Source organism: Dermacentor silvarum, chromosome 10 (assembly GCF_013339745.2).
Source record: "Dermacentor silvarum isolate Dsil-2018 chromosome 10, BIME_Dsil_1.4, whole genome shotgun sequence".
In the NCBI taxonomy this organism is placed as follows: Eukaryota; Metazoa; Arthropoda; class Arachnida; order Ixodida; family Ixodidae; genus Dermacentor; species Dermacentor silvarum.
Window position 1 is genome coordinate 49,916,972 of NC_051163.1, and position 22,132 is coordinate 49,939,103.

Below are 22,132 nucleotides of genomic sequence, written 5' to 3' on the forward strand. Positions count from 1 at the left end.
ACAAGGGAGCGTATTTGTATGCGGGGCACCTGATATAGAAAACACATCCGAATTCCAAAATTGGCCGTACGTACATTTTATAAATCATCACAAGAGAGTTTCTCCGTATTCCTCCTGATCGACTGTTGCAAAGCCTTCTTAGCATTCCAATCGCTCGCACTCCTTTTTTATTTATGTATTCAATGTGCGCGCGCCAATTTAGCCGGTCATCGTATATTATGCCCAGGTATTTTACCGAGTCCACCTGAGGTATGTTTTGTAGGCGGTAAGTTAGGTTTATATGTATTGGATCTAGTAAAGGAAAAACTATTATTGCGCATTTGCTGACATTTAGGGAGAGGCGAATATTCAGTAACCAGTTTTCTATGGCGCACAGGTATGTTTGCAATTGATTATATAAAGAGTGGATATCAATGTCAGATGCAAAAAAAGCAATGTCATCTGCGTAGACATATGTGTATATGTCATTATGACAAGGTATAGAGCTTAGTAATATATGAAATAATAAAGGGGACGTGACAGCTCCTTGTGGAACTCCACGCGATCGTTGACGCCTATTTGAAGAACATCCTTTCAAAGAACAATAAAATTTTCGGTCAGTCAGACATTCGCTAAACCATTTTGTTATGTATTTTGGGAAATCAAGGTTAATTAATCGATTCAATAAAACTTCGTGTTCTACACTATCGTAAGCTTTTGATATATCTAAAGTTACTAGAGCTGCAATTTGTCTCTGGCGACGTGCTAGTTTTATACGGCTTTCCAGGTCCACATGAGCGTGCCAAATGGAACAGCCAGGTCTAAAGCCAATTTGGAAAGGGCTGAGCACTTCTTTGTCCTCTACTAATTTTATAAGACGAAAATTTAGAATTCTTTCTATTAATTTCACTAAATGGGAGGTTAGATCAATTGGTCGAATATTATCAAGCGTGTATCCGTCACCAATATCTTTAAGAATCGGATTAACTTTAGCGAGTTTCCAACTGGACGGTATCCACGAAAATTGAATAGAATAATTCACTACGTCTAAAAGAACATCTTGGGACTCCTTGAATAAAATTTTTATCATTTTTGAGGTTATTCCGTCCACACCCGGGGCGGCATGTGGCATACTTTCCACTGCTGTGGCCAGTTCTAACATAGTGATCTCCGTAAAATCATCGGGCCGTATGCGTAACTTGGAAGATGGCGACAACAAGGACGTGAACCGGATTTCTAAACCCTTTGCAATTTCTTCTACCATTTGCGTCATTTCTTCACTAGTGAAAACGATCGAGTCAATGTTACTCGGACGCGGAAGAATGTTTCTGCCACGAAGAAAAGTGAAAAGCGCTCGCTTGTTTTTAGATTTAGATAGATATTCGAAATGTTTGCAATCATAGTCGTATTTTGCTTTAGAAACTGTATGTTTAAATATAGTTCTGTAGAATTTATAATCACTCCAATTTTTTGGACACTGGTTATATAACAATTTTTTCCAGGCTGCTTTCCTTCTTTTATAATCACGTGAACAGTCGTTATTCCACCAAGGGTTGTAGGGGTAACCATTATTGGATCGAATTCTGGATTTCGACTGCTTGCTAGATTTTTCAAGGGCTGAACAAATAATCTTCGCCTTTTCTTCACTGGAAGCCTCAGAAAGTGACGAAATCGCAGATCGCAAGGACTGCTTAAATTAAGGTATTGTAGTTGACAAACGTTCGAACTTGTTCATCCATTGTTGTAATAGGGCGGACTGTTTCAAAGACCAGCGGGATGTGATCACTATTAGAGGCGCAATCAACAGTCGACCACGAAGACACAGAGCGACTACGGCTAGAGAATGTGAGATCAATTGCTGACTGATTCTGGCCACGCACGAATGTAGTTGCCCCAGAATTTACACAAGAAAGGTTATTATCTAATGACCAATTCCACAAGCGTTTACCGCATGAAACTGCCTTTAAACCCCATGAAACATGATGTGAATAGAAATCCCCAGTAAGTAAAACATCCCGCCCACAGCTACCTAGAACACTGTCAAGAGAGCGAGTGTCCCGCACACCGGAAGGAAAATAAGTATTTACAATATAAAGAGGGAAACATCCAGGTAGAGTCAGTTCTATAGCCAGAATTTCACACTCAGAATCCATCAATTCGAATAAAATTTTGGCTTTATGACATATTTTAGTCGAAATAAATATAATTAGTCCACCACCTCTTGTAGGGCGGTCTAGGCGAAAAGGTCTGTAAAATATTAAATGGACATTTTTCTCCGTTGTCAACCAAGTTTCCTGTAATACTATTATATCTGGATTAAGTTGGTTTGTAATAGAAAACAAATCTACAGAAGTTGATAATAGTGATCGTCAGTTCCACTGAAGAACCTTTAACAATCCTATGATGAAGTTGCTGCTGTCGAAGGGGACTTCTTTGATGCACTATCCTCCAATGTAAACTTCGACTGACATTTCTTTGACTTCGAATGGGGAAGTGAGGAAGAATCCTCACTGATTGTTGACATAGCTCTTTTTTGAGCACGAGCATTATGTTCTGCGTCTTTCATTTCGCAATCTTGAATGGTCTGGTTGGCGGAAGCAGAATGAGCGGTAGGGGAACTATTGCACGCTGTGCCATCTCCCGAGACAGTTGTCTCCCTCTTTCCATCGACAGATTGCTGCCCCGAATTTCTAAGTTGATTTGCTATCGAGCATAGACCAGTAGCTTGCATTAACGTATTCATTTGCGAGGAAATAGCCTGTGCGATGCTTTTACCAAGATTTACCAACAACTGATCCATTGCCTTAGCCACGGCCTTTTGAACAGCATTTTCTATGGTTGCAGTGAGAGATGAGTCAAGTATCGTATTTTGTTTAGCTGTAACTCCTGCATAGCCAAATTTTCTTTCATTTACAATATTTGTAGCCTCTCTTCTGGAGCAACGTTTTTTATCCATAACTTCGAGGATCTGCACTTCTTGGGCCCGCACAGAACAGTTAGAGTAATCGGCCGGATGGTTTCCTTCACAAAGGCAGCATCTCTCTTTTTCGGAAGTGCAATCACAATGAGCGTGACTTTCCCCACACGTGCAGCAACGTTGGCTTGATTTACATGTACCGATACTATGGCCATATTGCCAGCAATTGTGACATTGAAGCGGACGCGGTGCAAGTGGATCTACTCTGAATATAAGAGGCCATATTTTGATCACTGATGGGCAGGAAGTGCCAACAAAAGTGGCTATCACTGATTCTGTTGGTACTCTGGTATTGTCCAACACTCGATTGCATCAATACACGGCAATCACTCCAGCTGCAGATAACTTTTCAAATGTTTCTGTCGGGGTAAGACTTGAGTCGACACCTCGTACTACCCTTGGTGCACGCGAGGTGAGTAGGGATAAATGCACTCACCGGAATGGCAGCGAAAGATGTGCACTTGAGTAAGTCCGCAACACATGTCTGGTCTGGCGACCTACAAGGAATGCCTCCCCGGCCGAACTGCCTTACGTCCGAGATGGTCTGGTACAATGGAGTAGCAGCATGAAGAGCCTCCTGGGTAGCCTGAGGATTGTTCAGTTTAATGAAGCCTCCACTCGCTGGAACGATTGCCACGGGGATATTGGGAACGATTGCCACAGGGATCCATGGCTTCGGATAACTTCAGCGCACCGCTGGCGCCGCCCAATCTCTGAGGCCATACGAATAGAGGTGTAAACTTCTTTGTGTCTTTTATGGCAAGTGCTAATACCGTTTTTTTTTTTAATTTGTTTATTTTTTTAATTTTTCATGCGAATAGCTTTCTTTGGCTCTCGGTTTTCGTCCACTTTCGTGGTCGGACGTTGGAGAAAAGGGGCCGATGCAAATGGCGCACGCAATCGCGTTGCGAAGCGCGTTTTTGCCCAATGCCAATTGTCACAGACAGACGTGTTGTTCGACTACATACTACGATCTGTTAACATATCTATTCTATACGGAATGATGCAATAAAACAGCAAAGGCTAGATAAATATTCTAACTGCAAGAAATGTACATGGTCATTGATGCGCACCATTCCCTAATTAAAATGAAAAGCTTTCCTGAAGCGTTCCTTCCGCTTGTCCTTGTTTTTTGCGGGCAGTTTTCACCTGCCTTCAAGTATGAACGAACGAGCCTGCGAAAACGTTCTGCTGAAGCGTTAGACTACTGGCTTGCATTGGCAGTCATTATCAACAGTTCCCGGATAAGTTTCTTTCTGCAATTTCTGTATCAAAAATGGTACTTTTTGCTAATCTTCTTGAAATCAGCTCGGATTACAAGCGCATAACTTCGCACGATGGCAACTCTTGTTCCAGAATGTCTTAAACCAGGCCTTTTAAAAGGTTCAAATTACCATCGAGAATGGCCTTTCATAAGGACTGTTCTGCGGAAATTCCCCGTATCACACACGGCATGAGACTAATAGACTAATGACGCTAAGGGACCTGCTGAGCCGACGAGGATGGCAGAGGTTGATGGGGATTGATAACGGTATAGATATCTTTCAGGCATATGGTGGGTTCGCTGGGCGAGGCCGATCGCAGACCTCGGTGCACTCTTGTAGATGTACTCAACCTGCTGAGGGTTACAAAAACGCGCTGTTGTTAATTGCTGCTGCTCATCATCGCAATGAACCTCCAACCAGAGTGCGGTGCGGCAAACGCGCCATCGTATAGAAAAAGAAAACGAAGCGCGAGAAGTCACGAGACGCGCGTTTTAACCTGCTCGTGAACAAGAAGAACACGACGCCATCGCTGAAGACAGGAACACAGCAAGAACCTGAACAAGGTGAGCAAGAAACGCCCCACTGGGTATTATTTCCGTGTTTCGTCTCTTCAATGTTTTTGTTCCCGTTCTAAACTAGCTGTCCTAGAAGAAGCGACAGTGCAAGTTCTCAACGGGAATGAAAACAGAGTCGACAAATTGTCCGCGTCAGAAAAGCTGTTGGCTTGCTGTCGTCGCGTGAGGCACACTTTCGCTCCTGGGCCCGTATTTTGTAGCGATGCGTTATGCTTTATTCTATACTAGTCTTATCATTCACCCCTCACGGCCGGCTGATCCCGCTGATAACGTGAGCGGACCGTCGCTCTGACCACTGACCAAGCGCGAAAATCGCGAAAAGGCATTGCATCGGAAAGGCACCGCTACAAAATACCGGCCCTGGGGTGACGTTGGGTACCGGTAACGCCCTTGACTTGGGGCAGTGAGGACATGTTGTCGTTACCAGGTTAGGCTAGGATAAGTTATAGGCATGCAAACTTGATGTGTTTCCGCGCATTGTCGATTTTCTAATATGCGAGCTGCGTGGTCGAGTGCTAGATGCAAGCCAACAAACCACCACAGCGTGCAGCGTTTGTTCAGCGCTACTCTGCTGGCTACTGACACACTCGGCACGCGCATGAGGATATAGCTACGTATAGATGTTGCTGACAATCGAAACCACGCGAAAAGTGCTAAACAACGCGAGTGCACCGACGATAAAGCGCTGTTCTTTGTCCCCCCCCCCCCCCCCCCCCCTTCTTAGCGTTGTTTTCATTTCCAGTTTTACCGTGTAAACCACGTCAACGCTCTCTTTCAATCCACTTCAATGTCCCTTGCGTGTCTCGGCAGCTTAAGGAAAAAGCTTTTGATGGTTGAGTCTCCTAATTCAAGCGTTTTAAACGTGTTCTTGCTTACGGTATCTTTTGCTGGCTGTTGTGGATCGAGCTGTACAGACCGCTGTGACACGCGACTTCTTTGGCTGAGTGAAACGGAGCGCTCGAAATGTGTTTGGCTGATTCCATCCGTGCCATCGGATCTGGTCGAGAGAACTTGGAGACGTTCCGACCGTCTCGTCGCAGTGTCTCCGAGGTCTCCTCGAGCTGCAGACACGTGATACCCGCCACCACTTCCGTTTGCTGAAAAGTGAAGCCGAAATTCGGCTTTTTTTTTTTTTTTTTGTTGCTCTGGTCTGCGTTGCAGTCACGTAATTGCGGAAGTTCCACATGGATCCGATTCTGTCGTCCTAGGTGTGCTTGGCTGATTGGCTCTGCCTCTGTCGGAGAGCGGCACCAGCTCGGGCGCCTCCGCGCGAGAGCACTGGAGCGACTATGCAAACGAAGATACCAAAAGTAATTTGCCAAGGCATACACGCACGAGATCATGTAGTGTGAGCAAAAATGGTAAACGCGGTTGCAATGCAGTTCCACTCCACGTGAAAGCCACCACCCCTTGTAGGGTGGTGGCTCTTGCACTGCGCCGGTATCAGCCGGGCGTGTTAGAAGCGATTTTAACGAATTTCTGTTAATTAATTCGATTATTTTATGAGTATTTCTGTATTATATATTATTCTTAATCCGGTTAGTTTAATTTTATGCGGTTTCGCGCTGGTATTAGGATGTTTTGACCGTATTTTGCGCTTGTGTTTTCTGAGCCTGACGACATGACACATTAGACATTGACAGCCCGGGCCCCTAAAGTGCTCCACACTTAAAACGCTATACGCACAACGTAAAATATCAAGGGGCGCCAGCTGAGAAACCGCAGCAACGCAAGTGAGTTATTGTGGTTCTTGAAGCGTTGCATTAAACCAAACCTCACCACATCGAACATGTCTAAACGTAACCTAACGTAACATAATTGTAATTGTCCGGTATTGTTTTTGTGTTACGCCAAAAAACTTTGCAATTGGCCTTGCCGTTGTCTGTATGAAAAGCAAAAAAAAAAAAAAAAAAAAAACTAGTCGCTGCTTGCTTTTTTCCAGCTGGTGCTATTATTCCAACGAGCATGTAGGAGAACATGTTGAAGTACACAATCTCGTACGCACAGAAATATCATTAACCAGCTTACAACGGCTAACCGTTTATCTCGCGCCGTGAGATAAAAGTGAAATTTCTTTTTATTGCGATAGCAATTATATGGACACTTCAACCGGATTTCTGCCGTCGGCGTCGCCGTCGCCGTCGTCGTCGCCGTCGCCGTCGCCGTGAGGTTCCGTATAGATAAAATCTTCATCGCGCGCCGTATGCCCGAGCGGAAGCGTGCGGGGACGCGCGCTATCACGGAGAGCGAACGCACTCAATCTGCCACGCGCAAGCAACGAAGCGGGAAGCGAGCGCTGGAGGGAGCAACGGGGGGGGGGGGGGGGGGGGGGGGGGGGAGGCACTTCTACTGTGCCAACAACCGCGCTCGTCGCTCGACCGCACGGTCTCTTATCTCTCTCACGCGCAAGCAAGGAAGCGGGAAGCCAGCGCCGGAGGGAGCAGGGGGGGGGGGGGGGGGGGCGCCCTTTTCCTCTGCCAGCAACCGCGCTCGTCGCTCGCCGCACCGTCTCTTATCTCCACACGGCTCTGACCTTTATGCACTGGCCGCTCAGTTTCCCTTGAAGCGATAGACCGCACGTACCTTCGCCCGCTGCTTGCTGCCAGCGTTTTGACAGTCGTTGTCTGCAGTCATTCAGTGTGATCTGTTCATGTTTGTTTGTGCGCGCTCACACCACGCTTGTTCATTCAGTTAGTAATAGTCGGGCCACATTTTCCAACGCACGCTACACATGTAATGCTGCCCGGATCGGCAGTGCAGCGCTACAGGTGTGTCCCTTCGCACGCGCGCTGCCCACGGGAAGCGCTTCTCATCAACACCACCGTTTCACACGCGCCTTCTCGTGGTCATCGAGTCTCTCTTCATGTCGGTCTACTTACGCCGCAGCACACCTGCTTACTTAATCAGCTCATGTTTACTACAATTCATATTGCTACCAAAGCCGCTCACCTTACATCGTATGACATTGCTGTGTTGCTATCGCATTCATTGCTTCGCCCTTAGGGCGAAACTGTGACATTTTTTTTCTTGCAAACCTGAATGTGATGCGTTGCTGTTAGCCATGCTCATCCAAGCACACCTATGTTCTAATATTTGTTACATGGCGGACATGTTGCCCTGTATCTTGACAGTCTGTACGGCATACATTAGGCATAAGGATGATACTCAGCAACGTGCAACAGCAATTTCGCTTTTGGTGTAGCCTCGCAAGATAAGCTGTCTGCCATCCGATGCGGTTGTCTACTGTGCGCGGCAGGCCGATGACCAGCCATGCGCGGGCAGCTCAAGGTGCTCTTTCGCCGCGATGTGCTCATTTGAAAGCTTTCCTCGGCGAACACAAGGTAGGTCTCCGCGTGACACTTGTTTCATGCTGTCATAGATTTTTTTAGCATTCGCAATAACTCCTACCATGCAAGTAAGCCTCCAGATAACTTTGCGCACTGGTTTGTTGCCGAAGTTATGTATAGGACAACGTTACAGCAATGCACTTGAGACAGGGCAGATTGTTTACTACCGTGGAAGATTCGCGATAAAGTAGTAACTCCGAAGGCAATACGCAGAGTGAAAGAGATTAATTTAAGCGCGCACGAACATGTTTATCAGCACACTTGGTGCTTCAGGTTTAGAATTTAGGTTTAGAATGGCTCTAAACCTGTGTTCTACTCTAAGAAGAGTGACTCCGCAGAAATATGCTTGCAAAACTAACGAAATCGTTTAAATCATAAACGTAAGGCAACGAATGTTGAATGCATTATGTTACAATGAGAAAGCTACTTGTACACTTTTTTCTGAATGAGCCAGCTCTGCAACTACGCAGCAGTGCGAGTAAAAAGCAATAGTTTGCGATGGTAGGTAGTACAAAGGATCAAGAGAACTCCACCGCAAGCTTAAGAGGCGCATTGGTAATTTGCATGCGAAGTTCGATTTTCAGCCGTTTATTTCTTTGAGAGCATATTTTGTCAGTGAAAGGCTCGATCAGGCTTTATGTATTGAATATCACTGGTTGTGTGATCTACTCTATCTCTTTTTTTATTTTTCTTGCCCTATTATTCTTATGAAGTGTCGTCCATACCGACAAGTACCTACCTCTAGGCGACGCTGGCACTGTCCGCAGCCGTATTTCGACTACTCTACACAAGTGTGATTGTCACTTTACGTGGTTCGTCATTGATCAGAATTTCGGGCCCAAATTACCACGTATTCTACAATGAGGGTTTAGCGTTATATTTATCGTAGTACCACCCAACCGTGACAGGTAGGGCGAATGCATGGATGACTCTCCATGATGCTTGGGTAAAATGCAAATGCAAAACACGGGACACAAAGTCGCGATGACGACAGTCTACAAGGACAACGCTTGCCCTACTGGCCCCTTTCACTGTCCTGCATATTACATTTGCGTAGCAGCAGAGCACCGACGCCTGTTCCTGTGACTGATTTACACGCTTCGCAAATGCGATCGCAGGACGCAGACGAATTTCTGGCTGACGGCCCCGCACTCTCAGAGTACGGAGCAGCGGACGGTTTTTACACGCACCGGGCTCCGTGTGATCGCCCTGGTTGTGATGAAGACAATCATGGTGGTCATGTTCAGCCGCAGCCACCAAAAGTTGCCGCAGCGGCTACGAGGGTGCGCCAGCGCGGCCGAGCGCTCGACGCCTCGGGCCGCGCAACTGTGCAACACTACCTCGAGTCGCAGGCTGCCGCAGCGGCTACGAGGGTGCGCCAGCGCGGCCGAGCGCTCGACGCCTCGGGCCGCGCAACTGTGCAACACTACCTCGAGTCGCAGGTTGGCGCAGCGGCTACGAGGGTGCGCCAGCGCGGCCGAGCGCTCGACGCCTCGGTCCGCGCAACTGTGCAACACTACCTCGAGTCGCAGGTTGCCGCAGCGGCTACGAGGGTGCGCCAGCGCGGCCGAGCGCTCGACGCCTCGGGCCGCGCAACTGTGCAACACTACCTCGAGTCGCAGGTTGCCGCAGCGGCTACGAGGGTGCGCCAGCGCGGCCGAGCGCTCGACGCCTCGGGCCGCGCAACTGTGCAACACTACCTCGAGTCGCAGGTTGGCGCAGCGGCTACGAGGGTGCGCCAGCGCGGCCGAGCGCTCGACGCCTCGGTCCGCGCAACTGTGCAACACTACCTCGAGTCGCAGGTTGCCGCAGCGGCTACGAGGGTGCGCCAGCGCGGCCGAGCGCTCGACGCCTCGGGCCGCGCAACTGTGCAACACTACCTCGAGTCGCAGGTTGGCGCAGCGGCTACGAGGGTGCGCCAGCGCGGCCGAGCGCTCGACGCCTCGGGCCGCGCAACTGTGCAACACTACCTCGAGTCGCAGGTTGCCGCAGCGGCTACGAGGGTGCGCCAGCGCGGCCGAGCGCTCGACGCCTCGGGCCGCGCAACTGTGCAACACTACCTCGAGTCGCAGGTTGGCGCAGCGGCTACGAGGGTGCGCCAGCGCGGCCGAGCGCTCGACGCCTCGGTCCGCGCAACTGTGCAACACTACCTCGAGTCGCAGGTTGCCGCAGCGGCTACGAGGGTGCGCCAGCGCGGCCGAGCGCTCGACGCCTCGGGCCGCGCAACTGTGCAGCACTACCTCGAGTCGCAGGTTGGCGCAGCGGCTACGAGGGTGCGCCAGCGCGGCCGAGCGCTCGACGCCTCGGTCCGCGCAACTGTGCAACACTACCTCGAGTCGCAGGTTGCCGCAGCGGCTACGAGGGTGCGCCAGCGCGGCCGAGCGCTCGACGCCTTGGTCGCGCAGCTGTGCCACACTACCTCATGTCGCGGGTATGCCGCAGCGGCTACGAGGGGGTACCCATGCGGCCAAGCGCTTTATTCCTCGGTCTACGCAACTTTACCATACTGCCTCACGTTACCTGGCTGCAACGCTACCCAAGGCGAGTGTATTATTGGTTAACCTCAAACTGCTCAAGGCAGCTTCCATATTTTTATCTCGGAGACATAAATGGTGTCTTGTTCTTGTCGTTTGAGAGTAACCTGACAACCTTACAATGCCATGTACGTATTATTGCGTTCAGCGAGAGAATTGGATAATAAGCAGACTGTTATCGTTATCGTAGACGCGACTGCGCACGCTACAACCGTATTTGTCTAGTAATAAAACGCAGTCGCTGGGTCCCGTATCATTTCGAATTTCCTGCGCACTGTGAAACAACCATTGTAAGAAACATTAAAAAAATTAGTCGGCCCTTCCACTCCGTGAAGATGGACCACCACAACAAATGGAGGGTATACGTGCCCGTTCACGACGCTGAACGCAGGCCGTTACATTTACATTCATTACGTTACAGAATCCCAAAATGTGTCTTGCCTCTTACACCTTTAAAAACCTTGAAATCGAGGTTGTTGCGCATTCAGATATACACGTACAGATGCATTCTCTGCACGGGAATTTGCGTGAACATACACTCCAAGCTAGTGTATTTCATGCCACCCATGTATGTAACCTCAGTTACATTATGATTAAATTTCAAATGTTCTTTTCTCAAATTTTTTAATCGCATGGAACATATACGGCTTTACACATTATTCTGTTAAACTACTAGCAGAGGTGAATACTATATGGGCAAGAAAATGCGAAACCGAAGAGGAGTATTAGTAAAATGATATGTCTCCTTAGCATAGATCTGAACATCTAGCACGAGTTGAAGAGAGATACCCTTTCACATTAATGAGTCCATTCGCATTCCAGTCATCTTCATCGCGGACTCTTAAAGCGCCTTCACATCGGCAAATTATTGAGATCGTGCGACCAAGTTTGTCGCATAACGGCGGTCCCCCATAGTAGCTTTGGTCGAAAAGCTATTGATTTTGTAAAGGTCACGCTCACTGACCGACCCTTAAGTTCCGCGAATTGAATCGCAAAGCTGCTCAACCAATGATCTGCGCGGTAGCAGGACGTCGGAATATGCTGATGGTTATATTACGGTGCCATGCTTGTGCGAGCGCAACGCGAACGGCAACAGACGCAGTACTGTTCGGTGTGGCGAATGGTAGGTATCGCTCGCCGCGAGTAGATTCTCTATCGCCAGTGGCCAGTGTGAATCCCACATCAGAGGGATGCGTTTCAAAAACTTAACAGGAACGCAGTGCATTCGACAGCACACTGTTGCGTTTGCGCACCGCTTATCAGCCGGCGCCCAAGTCTGGCTCATCTGTTCCGGACGATAATCTGTTTCGCACATATGCGCTGATATGTTTTCCCTCGCGCTTTGATCACGGCGTTCCTTTATAAATGACTGCGGATCACGCCGCGGGGGCTTCTTTTGTACACCTACTTTCGGCAAGCATGCCGCATTAAAAGTACGTTCTTCCTTCTCCCGGCGTCTTCTTCTCCCGGCTTGGAACCCAACTCGGCCAAACGTAACAACACTCAGACGCATCGCTTTTCCTAAACTTTGTGCTGTGGAGACGTGAAAGCACTACTTGTTCGCTTCCCTTTCGCAATCACTAAACGTGCCCTAAAGTGAGCAAACAAGAACGATACTACCCGATTCCTCTTAGCCCTTTTCGGTCCAATAGTAGTCATCGTAAGGCCTTACTATAAATTTTCGACACTATCAAAAAATACCAATACTCATCTTGGGAATCTGAGCATCGGCATATCTTATTTTAAACTTGCTCATTTTTTACCACAGATAAGCATGGTTCTGCCAGATATTTCCCAAAGGCCCATGCATCGCATCAGGCCTAGATTAGGCCTCTAGAAGTTAGCATGCTGCTTAAACATGTAACTTGCTTTAGTGGTACAAAGATGGCCTTCGAATATGTTGTGTCCATAATTTGCTTCATTGGAATTACGAATAGTTTAGAGAACAGTGGCGGTGCCGCCGACGTCCTCATTTGTTGGCTGTTTCACAGAAAAAAATGCTTTCGCTATGTTGGCAAAAAGTTTAATTTTGCTTGTAATTTCACATTCAGATACTCTTAAAGTAAATTTCTCACTTCATGTCATGAAATTGCGACCAGACAGGGCAAATTAGTTGCAGGAAAATTGTTACTTCGCATGCAGATAATGTCTGCTTTGCGAGTCTGTACCCAAAAATAAAGTCCCTATATAAGAAAAGTACCGCCATCCTTTGATAAACGCCGCTTCTCTCTTTCCTTAAAACCCCTATATTTATAAAAGTAGCGCCATCCACTTCCCTCCTCCTCCGTTCCACTATCGCGCTCGGCGTGACCAGCGCGATCGAGGCGCGATATCGACAGTGGCGCCGCCTGCGTCGGGCCTGCCGTGGCAGACGACAGCTACGCGCTACCAGAGGAAATCCGAGGAAAACTTCGATCGCGCCCTGCGGAGACGTTTTTGAGGCGCGATTTTGCTTCGTCAGTCAGTAACTGGTCTTAATAATGCCGTTTTGGAAGTAGCAACGCGACGATGCGAGACGGCGCAAATATCAAGTGTGCAGCAAGCGTTTGCGCACGCCGGATGGTAAACAAAAAAAGCCTTTTGCCCTCGCCTTGTCGGTTGCGGCAACTTAAGGTGCAGCAGCATGCCATCACAACGAAGTTCTTGTCCCTAACACGTTTGATCCGTTTGTGCGTACAGCACTTTCGTCGCACAGGCCCGAGAATGGCAGTCGGAGCGCGCTGGAAAGAAAAAAATATACAAAAGCGCGACGCGAACTTCCACGTGACACGGATTGGCCAATGGGGGAGCGGAGGAGGCTGGGGCGACAGGAGGCGGCTAAGAGAGGGCGAGGAGGAAGCGCTGGGGTGAGCGCGGTGGCGGCAAGATCTAAGAATGGCGCTACTTTTATAAATATAGGGGCTTTATCTTTCCTGTCTCTCCGATTGTACGATGATAGCGCGCGCTTTTCACTTCTTTATATTTTCTTTTTTTTCGCCTCAGAGCCTTGTTGAAAGTCCTCTGCGCAGCCGCAGTAGCCGGTGGCGGCGGCGGCGCGCGCCCGGCCTGAAAGCTTCAACGTGGACTTTCTAAGTGCGCCACCGTCGACTTGTCTTTCGCAAGCAAAAAGTAAAGAAAAAAGCAAGCGCTTTAGGAGAGGAGGCGGCGGAGGAAAGGGTAGATGGCGGTACTTTTCTTATATAGGGACTTTACCCGAAAAGGCAGAGCAGTGCCATCTGACAGAGGCGATCTTTAAAACATACGTTCGAACTATAAAGAAACAAACGAAGGAGGTGGTGTGTCGTTAGTTGCATTGTCTCCGATCGACAAAAGTGGCGTTTCAAATGTGAACTTTGTACGAGTTCCTTTAGTGCGCTGGTTTATTTATTTAAAGTAGGCTCATAATTGGACTAGGTTTTAATGTGTAATGTTTCCTAACGCCTTTTGTGGCAGTATTGGATGGAACGGCGTAAGTTCCCGCGTGAAGATAAAGCGAACGAAGCCATAATTTTATAAACTTAGTCATTGATTTTGCACAGCACAGCCTAAACTGACGAGGTCACGTGCATGACATGTTCACTTCACGATGACCGGCGACGCCATCGCGCTGGGTCGTGGTTGAGGGCCTAATGCACTCGCGGCCTTTTCCATCGTGAAATTTCTAGTTAACTTTATTTTAAAGGTCAAGAACCCTCGGCAAGAGCCCGTAAGCCAATTTCCCGCTATGCTGGCGATATAATAACATCAAAGAGAATTTCACTGTATCAATTTGTTGTTGTCCAAATTATCGGGCAGTCCAAAAAGTCAACTTTGTCCATGTCCGCAAAAATCGATCGGCGACTTAAATGTGTTCATAGTCAGCCACCACTCGTTCACTTAATGTTTTTACGGACATCTGAGTGCAGTTCGAGGTATCCGTCAAGAGCTGTAAGCCTCCCTCCTATAAGGCCCGCACGCATTACACAATCTCATAAAAATGTGCGGGACTTGCACGAATAATTAGAATATATTTCCTTACATTAGTTTCCCCGTGTATAGCAATATCTACAAATAGTCACGGCTTTATTGCACTGTGCCCAAATGTCACAAAGCTTCGCGGGATATGGCAGCCGACTGCCAGGTCACAAGTTCGATTCGTGGCCGCATTGGCGACATTCTGGCAGTGGTGGGATGCAAGAAATGCTCGTGTACAGTGCTTTGGGTGTACAATAAAGATTCGTAGATGCTCCTATATATTTCATCCGGATCCCTCTTCTATCTACAACACTCCTCTTAAACCTGGCGTTACTCTGAAACCACGGGAATGAATCGGCCGGTCAACCCTGCTCCCCCGTTGGGTCGAAGCACTGAAGGAGCACTCTCGCATTTGTGCAGGGTATACGGCGTCCTCCCAGTTGGTCGATGCGGGCGAGACGTCCACACTACCAGTTCCGGTTGGATACAGTGAACGCCGACAGCAAAGTGTAGAAGCTGGTGCACTGCCTGTTCAGCTTGACAGGTGTGCTGCCACCCTTAGTGCACATACTGCATGTCGGGTGCTCCCCTACCGCGACCTTTGGACTGTGCCGACCTGCAGCGCCGCCTCGTGGTGCGACCACTAATAACGCTTAGATATTGCCGTACGTCGAAACAAAACTTGCGTTGGACTTGCAGTACTCGCTCGCAAAGTGTACTTAATTTTATTTATTTTTCTAGGAGCTAGCTCTTGAGTGTGCAGAAGCAACATGCATGCGAAATCATGAACTTTTGGCTGTTCTTGCAGCTTGTATACGTGAAAAGTGCTCCATGAATTGTATTCATTAACAACAGTTGGCTTGAGTTTGTGGCTACCACCAAACACGAAAACATTTCGGATAATGACGTGCTAACTTGTAACTGCTTTTTCCCACACCGAACCTGCGCATAACGAACATGGATATTACGAATAATTCAGGAATATAACAATAAATTTGAAATTAAATGTTTTGCAAATATCATCGTATACGTGCTTACAACGAATATCGGGCGTAACGAAGGTACTTTTGGCATGCCTGCGACAGTTGCAATAACCTTCAGTGGTGATTTAGAAAATGTTATAGAGTGACGTACATTTTTGCCTTAAAATAGTTGCAGAAATATTTAGCGCTTACCGCTTCTCTCTTCTTGGTCACGTTTCGCAGAACGAAAGCGATTTGTGGCGGAGATTGCTGAATGTTGTACCTCGCTCTTTTACTTGTCGGTCTTAACAAAAATGGTAGTTTTTATTAAGAGACACGGACTGTATTAGCGATACCTCTGTTTATCTATTCGGAAAGGAGTTCCAACTGTTCGGCAAAATTCTGTGACATTTTTAAAGCGACTTCTGCATGCGAGCGCATGCGCAGGTGTTGCATTCCTGTGATTTCGCTCTACGAATAAATAGTTGAAGTTTAGCGCTTGCTCTTTTCTTTCTTACTTCCCCCTACCAAGCCTTCATTTGCCCGTCGTGCTAATATCTACCCGCTAGACTTGAGCCAACTAGGCCAGCAACATATTCTACTCCCCTTCCTGTTCTTGAGCATCATCGTCCCAGCTGCAGAGGGCGACAGGAAGTACTATAGTAGAGCTTGGAGGAGTTTGTCCCCGCTTCTCCATTTAGTGGCGGGAATGTGCTTCACGCCTTTCGAAGACTACATATATGTGGAGCACGATAAGCAAGGAAAGAAATACGAAGATGTGGGGACAAACGCAATGCTTACAATAAAGTGATCGTTTATTGGCGTAAGCTTCGTTACACTGAGAGCCTGTAATCAAGTACATCACTAGCAACACCTCAAGCTCCTCGGTGACAGGTTTACAACGCCAGGCCCAAGCGAGGACTGGGGCACCACCACGTTCTCTTGTATTCTGCCAGCCATCGGTACTTCCATGCGCTTATGTGCCCCGCTCAGACCGGCATATGCTACCAAATGCCACACAACCGCTAAGCGGGAACGCTATTGCGCTTGCGCACAACGCTCATACCGGCAGCGGAACGAAGACCGCATCCCTCGCTCCGCTACAAAGCCGACGGAGAGGAGCGTGACAGCGTGTCTACTTGGCCTCTTCGTCGTTTTGCAGCCGAGTTGATAGCGCGTCGCTCGTGTCTCGGCAAGACTAAAGCCCCTATATATAAAAAGTGGCGCCATTCTTAGATCTTGCCGCCACCGCACTCACCCCGGCGTTTCCTCCTTGCCGCCTCCTGTCGCCCCAGCCTCCTCCGCTCCCCCATTGGCCAATCCGTGTCACGTGGAAGCACGCGTTGCGCTTTTGTATATATTTTTTTTTCTTTCCAGCGCGCTCCGACTGCCATTCTCGGGCCTGTGCTGTACGAAAGTGCTGTACTCACAAACGGATCAAACGTGTCAGGGACAAGAACTTCGTTGTGATGGCATGCTGCTGCACCTTAAGTTGCCGCAACCGACAAGGCGAGAGCAAAAGGCTTTTTTTGTTTTTCATCCGGCGTGCGCAAACGCTTGCTGCACACTATGATATTTGCGCCGTCTCGCATCGTCCCGTTGCTACTTCCAAAACGGCATTATTAAGACCAGTTACTGACTGACGGAGCAAAATCGCGCCTCATAAACTTCTCCGCAGGGCGCGATCGAAGTTTTCCTCGGATTTCCTCTGGTAGCGCGTTAGCTGTCGTCTGCCACGGCAGGCCCGACACAGGCGGCGCCACTGTCGATATCGCGCCTCCGAGCGCGATAGTGGAACGGAGGAGGAGGGTAGTGGATGGCGCTACTTTTTATATATAGGGGCTTTAGGCAAGACGCGCTTATCAAATGCGAAATCTACGCAGTTTCCTGCAGTATCTCAGAGCGTGAAATCTGAGCGGAGTGCAGCATAAGCGGAGCTCTGCTAAAACTGTTTATTTGACATCTGCAGGTCGGGAGCACGCGTATTAGCATAATAAGAATGTAACCGAGCAGATAACCACAAAAAATACATAATTTGAAACAAATGAAGACGCAACTAAATAAAAGTGTATATGAAGCACACGATAAATTTCATCACCTCCGAAAAAAACCAACAGTGTTAGATACTTCCGAAACCTGAGATCCCAAACGCGTCAAGCGGCGTTAAGCACTCTTTGCTGCCAACCACGCAGAGCAGCAAAGAGCGCTTCGTGCTCTCCTCTCGCGTCCTTCATCTCTTCTAGCTCAATGTCGAATGTCATCTTTCCGTCTCGAAGATAGCCATCGTTTACGAGAGGGTCTGACGCCATCCAGAACACGCGGTGAATATGTTTCAGCGAGTCTAGATTGCTCGCGCAGAAACACCGTCTGACAAAGGAATGCATGTAACGACCCTCCGTCGCGTTCGCCGCCAACACCTGCACGTTCAAGTTCAAGTTAAGAGGCACAAACCGAGACTCCTCCAGCAGCCCGTTGAACTGAATCTCCAGCGCGAGACAGGAGGATCCGTTGTATGTACGGTTAGTGACGGCGATTGTGAAATACGTGTCCCTCGTGTGGAACAAAGTCAACTCGGCAAACGTTCTCTTCTTCTCCTCGCACTTAAAAATTTGCTCGGCGTTTTCTATGGTCAGGACGTACCTCATGTTCTTAAGTGCCTCGCTTAACCAAAGTGAAGTGGACAATGCACTGGTCAAGCGCAGATCTTCGTTGCCTGAAGCGAGGACAGAATGGCAATAAGCAATGACTGGGCTACGACCCTGGTGGGGTGCGTATTGCCGCAAATGGCCTAGGGCGCTGAGCGACAGGTTGGCGACGTGCTCCAACTTGCGAAGCATCAGCGCCTTCTCGGAGCGTGATGGTAGGGAGGAAGACGCGCTAGTTTCCGGCGCCGAATTTCGCAGGCGTGACACTTCCGAGATGATGGAGCGCTCGATATCAACCATCTCGACCTTTAACTTGTGCTCAGAAGCCCTGAGCTCGCTAGTGATACGAGCCAGTCTGGCTTCCTGGCTCCTAGCGTGTTCGGTGAGCTCGTTCATCTGACTCTGAACAGCTGGCAGCAGATTGTCATGAAACAGGTCCTTCAAAAGCGCCTTCAAATCTTCCTGGGCGCTGCTCAAGTCCTGAAGTGTCAGTGCTGCAGGTTCCGAGGGCGAGTTCTCGGTGACCGCGGAAGAAGCGTCGCCACTGCATGCGGTCACGTGGTGCATTGGCAGGTCTTGGTGCAGGACTCGCTCGCCGCACCTTAAGCATTCCACGGTGTGGAATGTGCATTCCATCTCGTAGTGCCGCAACAGAGCTTCCATGGTGCCCGTGAACTCGCAGCCGTGTTCTTCGTTCCAGCAGTAAACCTTCATACAAGAAAAACAAATGCAGTTCTTAATGTGACTGTTGGCCACCAGGCCATTTCAGCGTCCATTGACAATCACATGGCATAGCTTCAAAGTACGAGCAGTCTGAGCTGGTCTAACTTTACACTATGAAATGTTACGAAATTAAAACACAACACGTGGAACCAGAAACAAAGTTCGAAACGGCATTCAAGTAACTGGTGTTCTATTTAGCGATAACACACTTTTTTAAATCGCATGTGGCATTTAGCAGGAATCGACTTATTGAGCAGGGATACTCGTAGAGCTCTACATTACTGACACTAAAAATCAATGCGCAAAATTGGCTAATTAAAAAAAATGATTAATTAGCTCTTCTATTAATCACTTCAGCGGACGTGTTGCAATACACGACTTGAAGCCAGCGATTTCACAAGGCACATCCACGGATTTAGAAACTAGCACCATTTTGAAGATAAGCGCAGTCAAACTTGCCGAAAAATTAACAGTTATTCCACTTCCTTTTTTAACAGAACGCCTTTTTTATGCATTGACGCTCAAAAGTTACCGGAGGACCAATGGATTTCACCGATAAATTTGGGACGCATTCTTCGAAGCTGATGTAATTCTCAGAATTGGTTCGAAGAGGACTTTAAGAGCCACCGGCTACAATTTGTACATTCCAACACGTGGCACGACGTAATTCGTTTAAAATCTAATTAGCTAGCACTTGATTGTTTGACAAACATTCACTTTTTATTTTTTGTGCCAATAATGTCAGCCTCGGAAAGTAATATAGCTCAAGAAATAGAATTGTGCTACAATATCAAGGGTAAGTTTTGAGAGAATGCTACAATATCAAGGGTAAGTTTTGAGATTCTCTGAACAATAATTAATAATAGAAACCCCCGTGTGCATCCCGAGGCTTCAGAAACACACCAAATTTGGAAGTTCAAAATTGGAAGGACAAGAAAGTCAAGGTATGAAAATACAACATCCGTTAAAATCCCAAGTCCTTCGACTACTACATCAGAATAAAGCAATGTAACTGCTATCACGGTGCCCATAAGTAACGAATATTCACATAGAGGGTGTTTGCTTAACGCAGATGTTTATTTAATATCTTATTTTCAAAATATATTTTACAATATCTCATGCACGTGTTCTTGAAATGTATCAGCAGTAAAGTTCTGCATAGCTAACAATGGCAAGGAGTTCTTCATTTTTGTAGGTCTCGATAGAAGAGAATTACCATAAGCGTGTATGTGCGGTGCGAACCACATTAAAATGACGTGGAGTAATATTTCGTCGTTTGCTTCTGCTTTGCTGACGAACGAAGTGCGAAGCATTGTTAATGTTCAAGTAGTGTTTGAAAAGTAAGAGTGAGAAATTTAGCACAGCAATACTTGACGCCCTATCAGTAATCAAAGTAATGCTTGAAAATCTACAAATTTAGAAGGTGTAGACTTTTAGTATTCTGTGCATGAATCAAAGTGATTTTTCTGTGGCTGTTTCGATTATTGTTATATCAGTTAGCCAACCAAGATTTTGTTAACGATTGGTATCCCTGGGTGCTCAGGTAAATTGACTGATGAAAGTGCCACGGCCCCTGGATTTAAAAAAAAAAAAAAAAAAAAGGTGCGGCCCGTTGCGTGGCGCCGAAACGGCGTCTCGTGCCTAGTTCTCGCGCTCGCTCTGGCACCACTGCTCGGGTACAGCCGTTCATGGAGAAGCATTCCCACAGCCGCGTTTGTACGCGTGACAGTGACTTTAATCAGGCCGTAAATAACGCGTTTTATACTTGCACATTACAGATTGAATATTGAAGTCGTTATTAGAAGTGCCGATTACCCCACATATGTGAAAGGTCTGTCCTAGGAGTGCCAATCTTATGTAGAGTGAGCCTCAATGCTCTCCATGAAGGCTGCCCGCTCGACTCACCTGAAATGAAAAGTGTTCTATTACGAATAATCGGGAGTTGAATTGTGTTCTATTACGAATAATCGGGAGTGGAATTACGTGTTTCTTCAAGACGACTTCAAGACGATGGATCGCGTTTATTTACAAGATGATGAATGCGAAGGTATCGCTCCGCGAGAACAGTCCACGGTGCCACACCCGATCCAGCCCAGCTTCGTTCTTCTCTTCAACCGAACTCCCCTCGCACGTTTCAATATTCTCTGTGCACTGGAAGTGGCGCAGCCGCTAGGTAGGTATAGGTAGTAAAATTTATTGAGGCCCGGAAGAATCTTCACCCCATTTTCATAGGGGCAACGCGGGCCGCTCCCGCGTTGGGACGGGAAGGCCAAGCCTCACCGCCACATCGTGGGCCTTCTGGGCAGCCCGGAGTTGATCAATCCATTCGTGGCTCTTTTTACATAAAAAAGGTGCGGCCTGCTGCGTCGCGTCGCGGCCAGTGGGCGAGCGCGTCTCGGCTGAGTTGGCAGTTGCGGCCGCTGTTTTTCCTGAACTCCAAAAAAAGAAAGTTTCCTGGGCTGCGCGTTCTTTTTTTGCATGTACGGCGGATATCCGGGAAACACAGTCGGGACTTCAGTCGGAAGCACAAGCCCAATGTTCGTGTTCTTTTTATAGTCATTCTCAGTAAAATGTAATGAACATACCAGCGACCTGTCGCTTGGCTCTCACTTGCTTCCTTTCCCTTACAGCCCTTGGCGAGAAATATTCTTCAGCCACGCTTCCTGACGCTGTAGATCGCAGGGAAATTAGTCGTACTTCACAGTAGCGTCTCTTCTCGCGTTAGAGTTGCACAGCGGCACACAACAGCTTCGCGGCATCACACCGCTAGAACAAACCGTCTGCCACACACGCGCACACCAGAGACCCGTACTCAAGCACAAAAAACACGAGGCAAGCTGCTCACACACACGACCACACAAAAAAAGTTGTCGCAGTTTCACCTGAAAGGCGAAGCATCAATTGCGATAGCAAATTTGTAGAGAGCTATACGGAGTAATGATATTAGCTTTATCAGCTGTATAAACTTGGACATGCAGCAGCACCGGCAACACGCAGAACTGTTGTCGACGCCGTCGGCGTTTTGCCCGCGTTCGCTCAAAATGCGTGCGGCGTTGGTGACTGTTGCCGGAGCCTATGATATAAATAAGCACTGGGTGCCGCAGCTAAACGTCGCCTCCCTTCCCTCCCCCCCCCTCCCCCACGGCCTGTCGCGCGTCGGAAGGCACGTTTGCTCTACATATATGGTGATTG

The 22,132-nt window shown here is 48.0% G+C and overlaps 1 protein-coding gene across 3 annotated transcripts in view; it reads right to left on the reverse strand.

The window, feature by feature from the left end:
• The window catches only part of LOC119431215 (uncharacterized), a 635,270-nt gene that overhangs the window by 488,200 nt on the left and 124,938 nt on the right, over positions 1-22,132 (reverse strand). For 2 of the 3 annotated variants that reach the window (XM_037698687.2, XM_037698684.2), the window contains exon 2: positions 16,367-18,925. In XM_037698687.2, the coding sequence (XP_037554615.1) occupies positions 17,726-18,925 (1,200 nt within the window). In that variant the 3' untranslated portion in view covers positions 16,367-17,725. Of the gene's footprint in view, positions 1-16,366; positions 18,926-22,132 lie in introns of those variants that run through there. The other variant, XM_049657804.1, reaches the window with a different exon arrangement.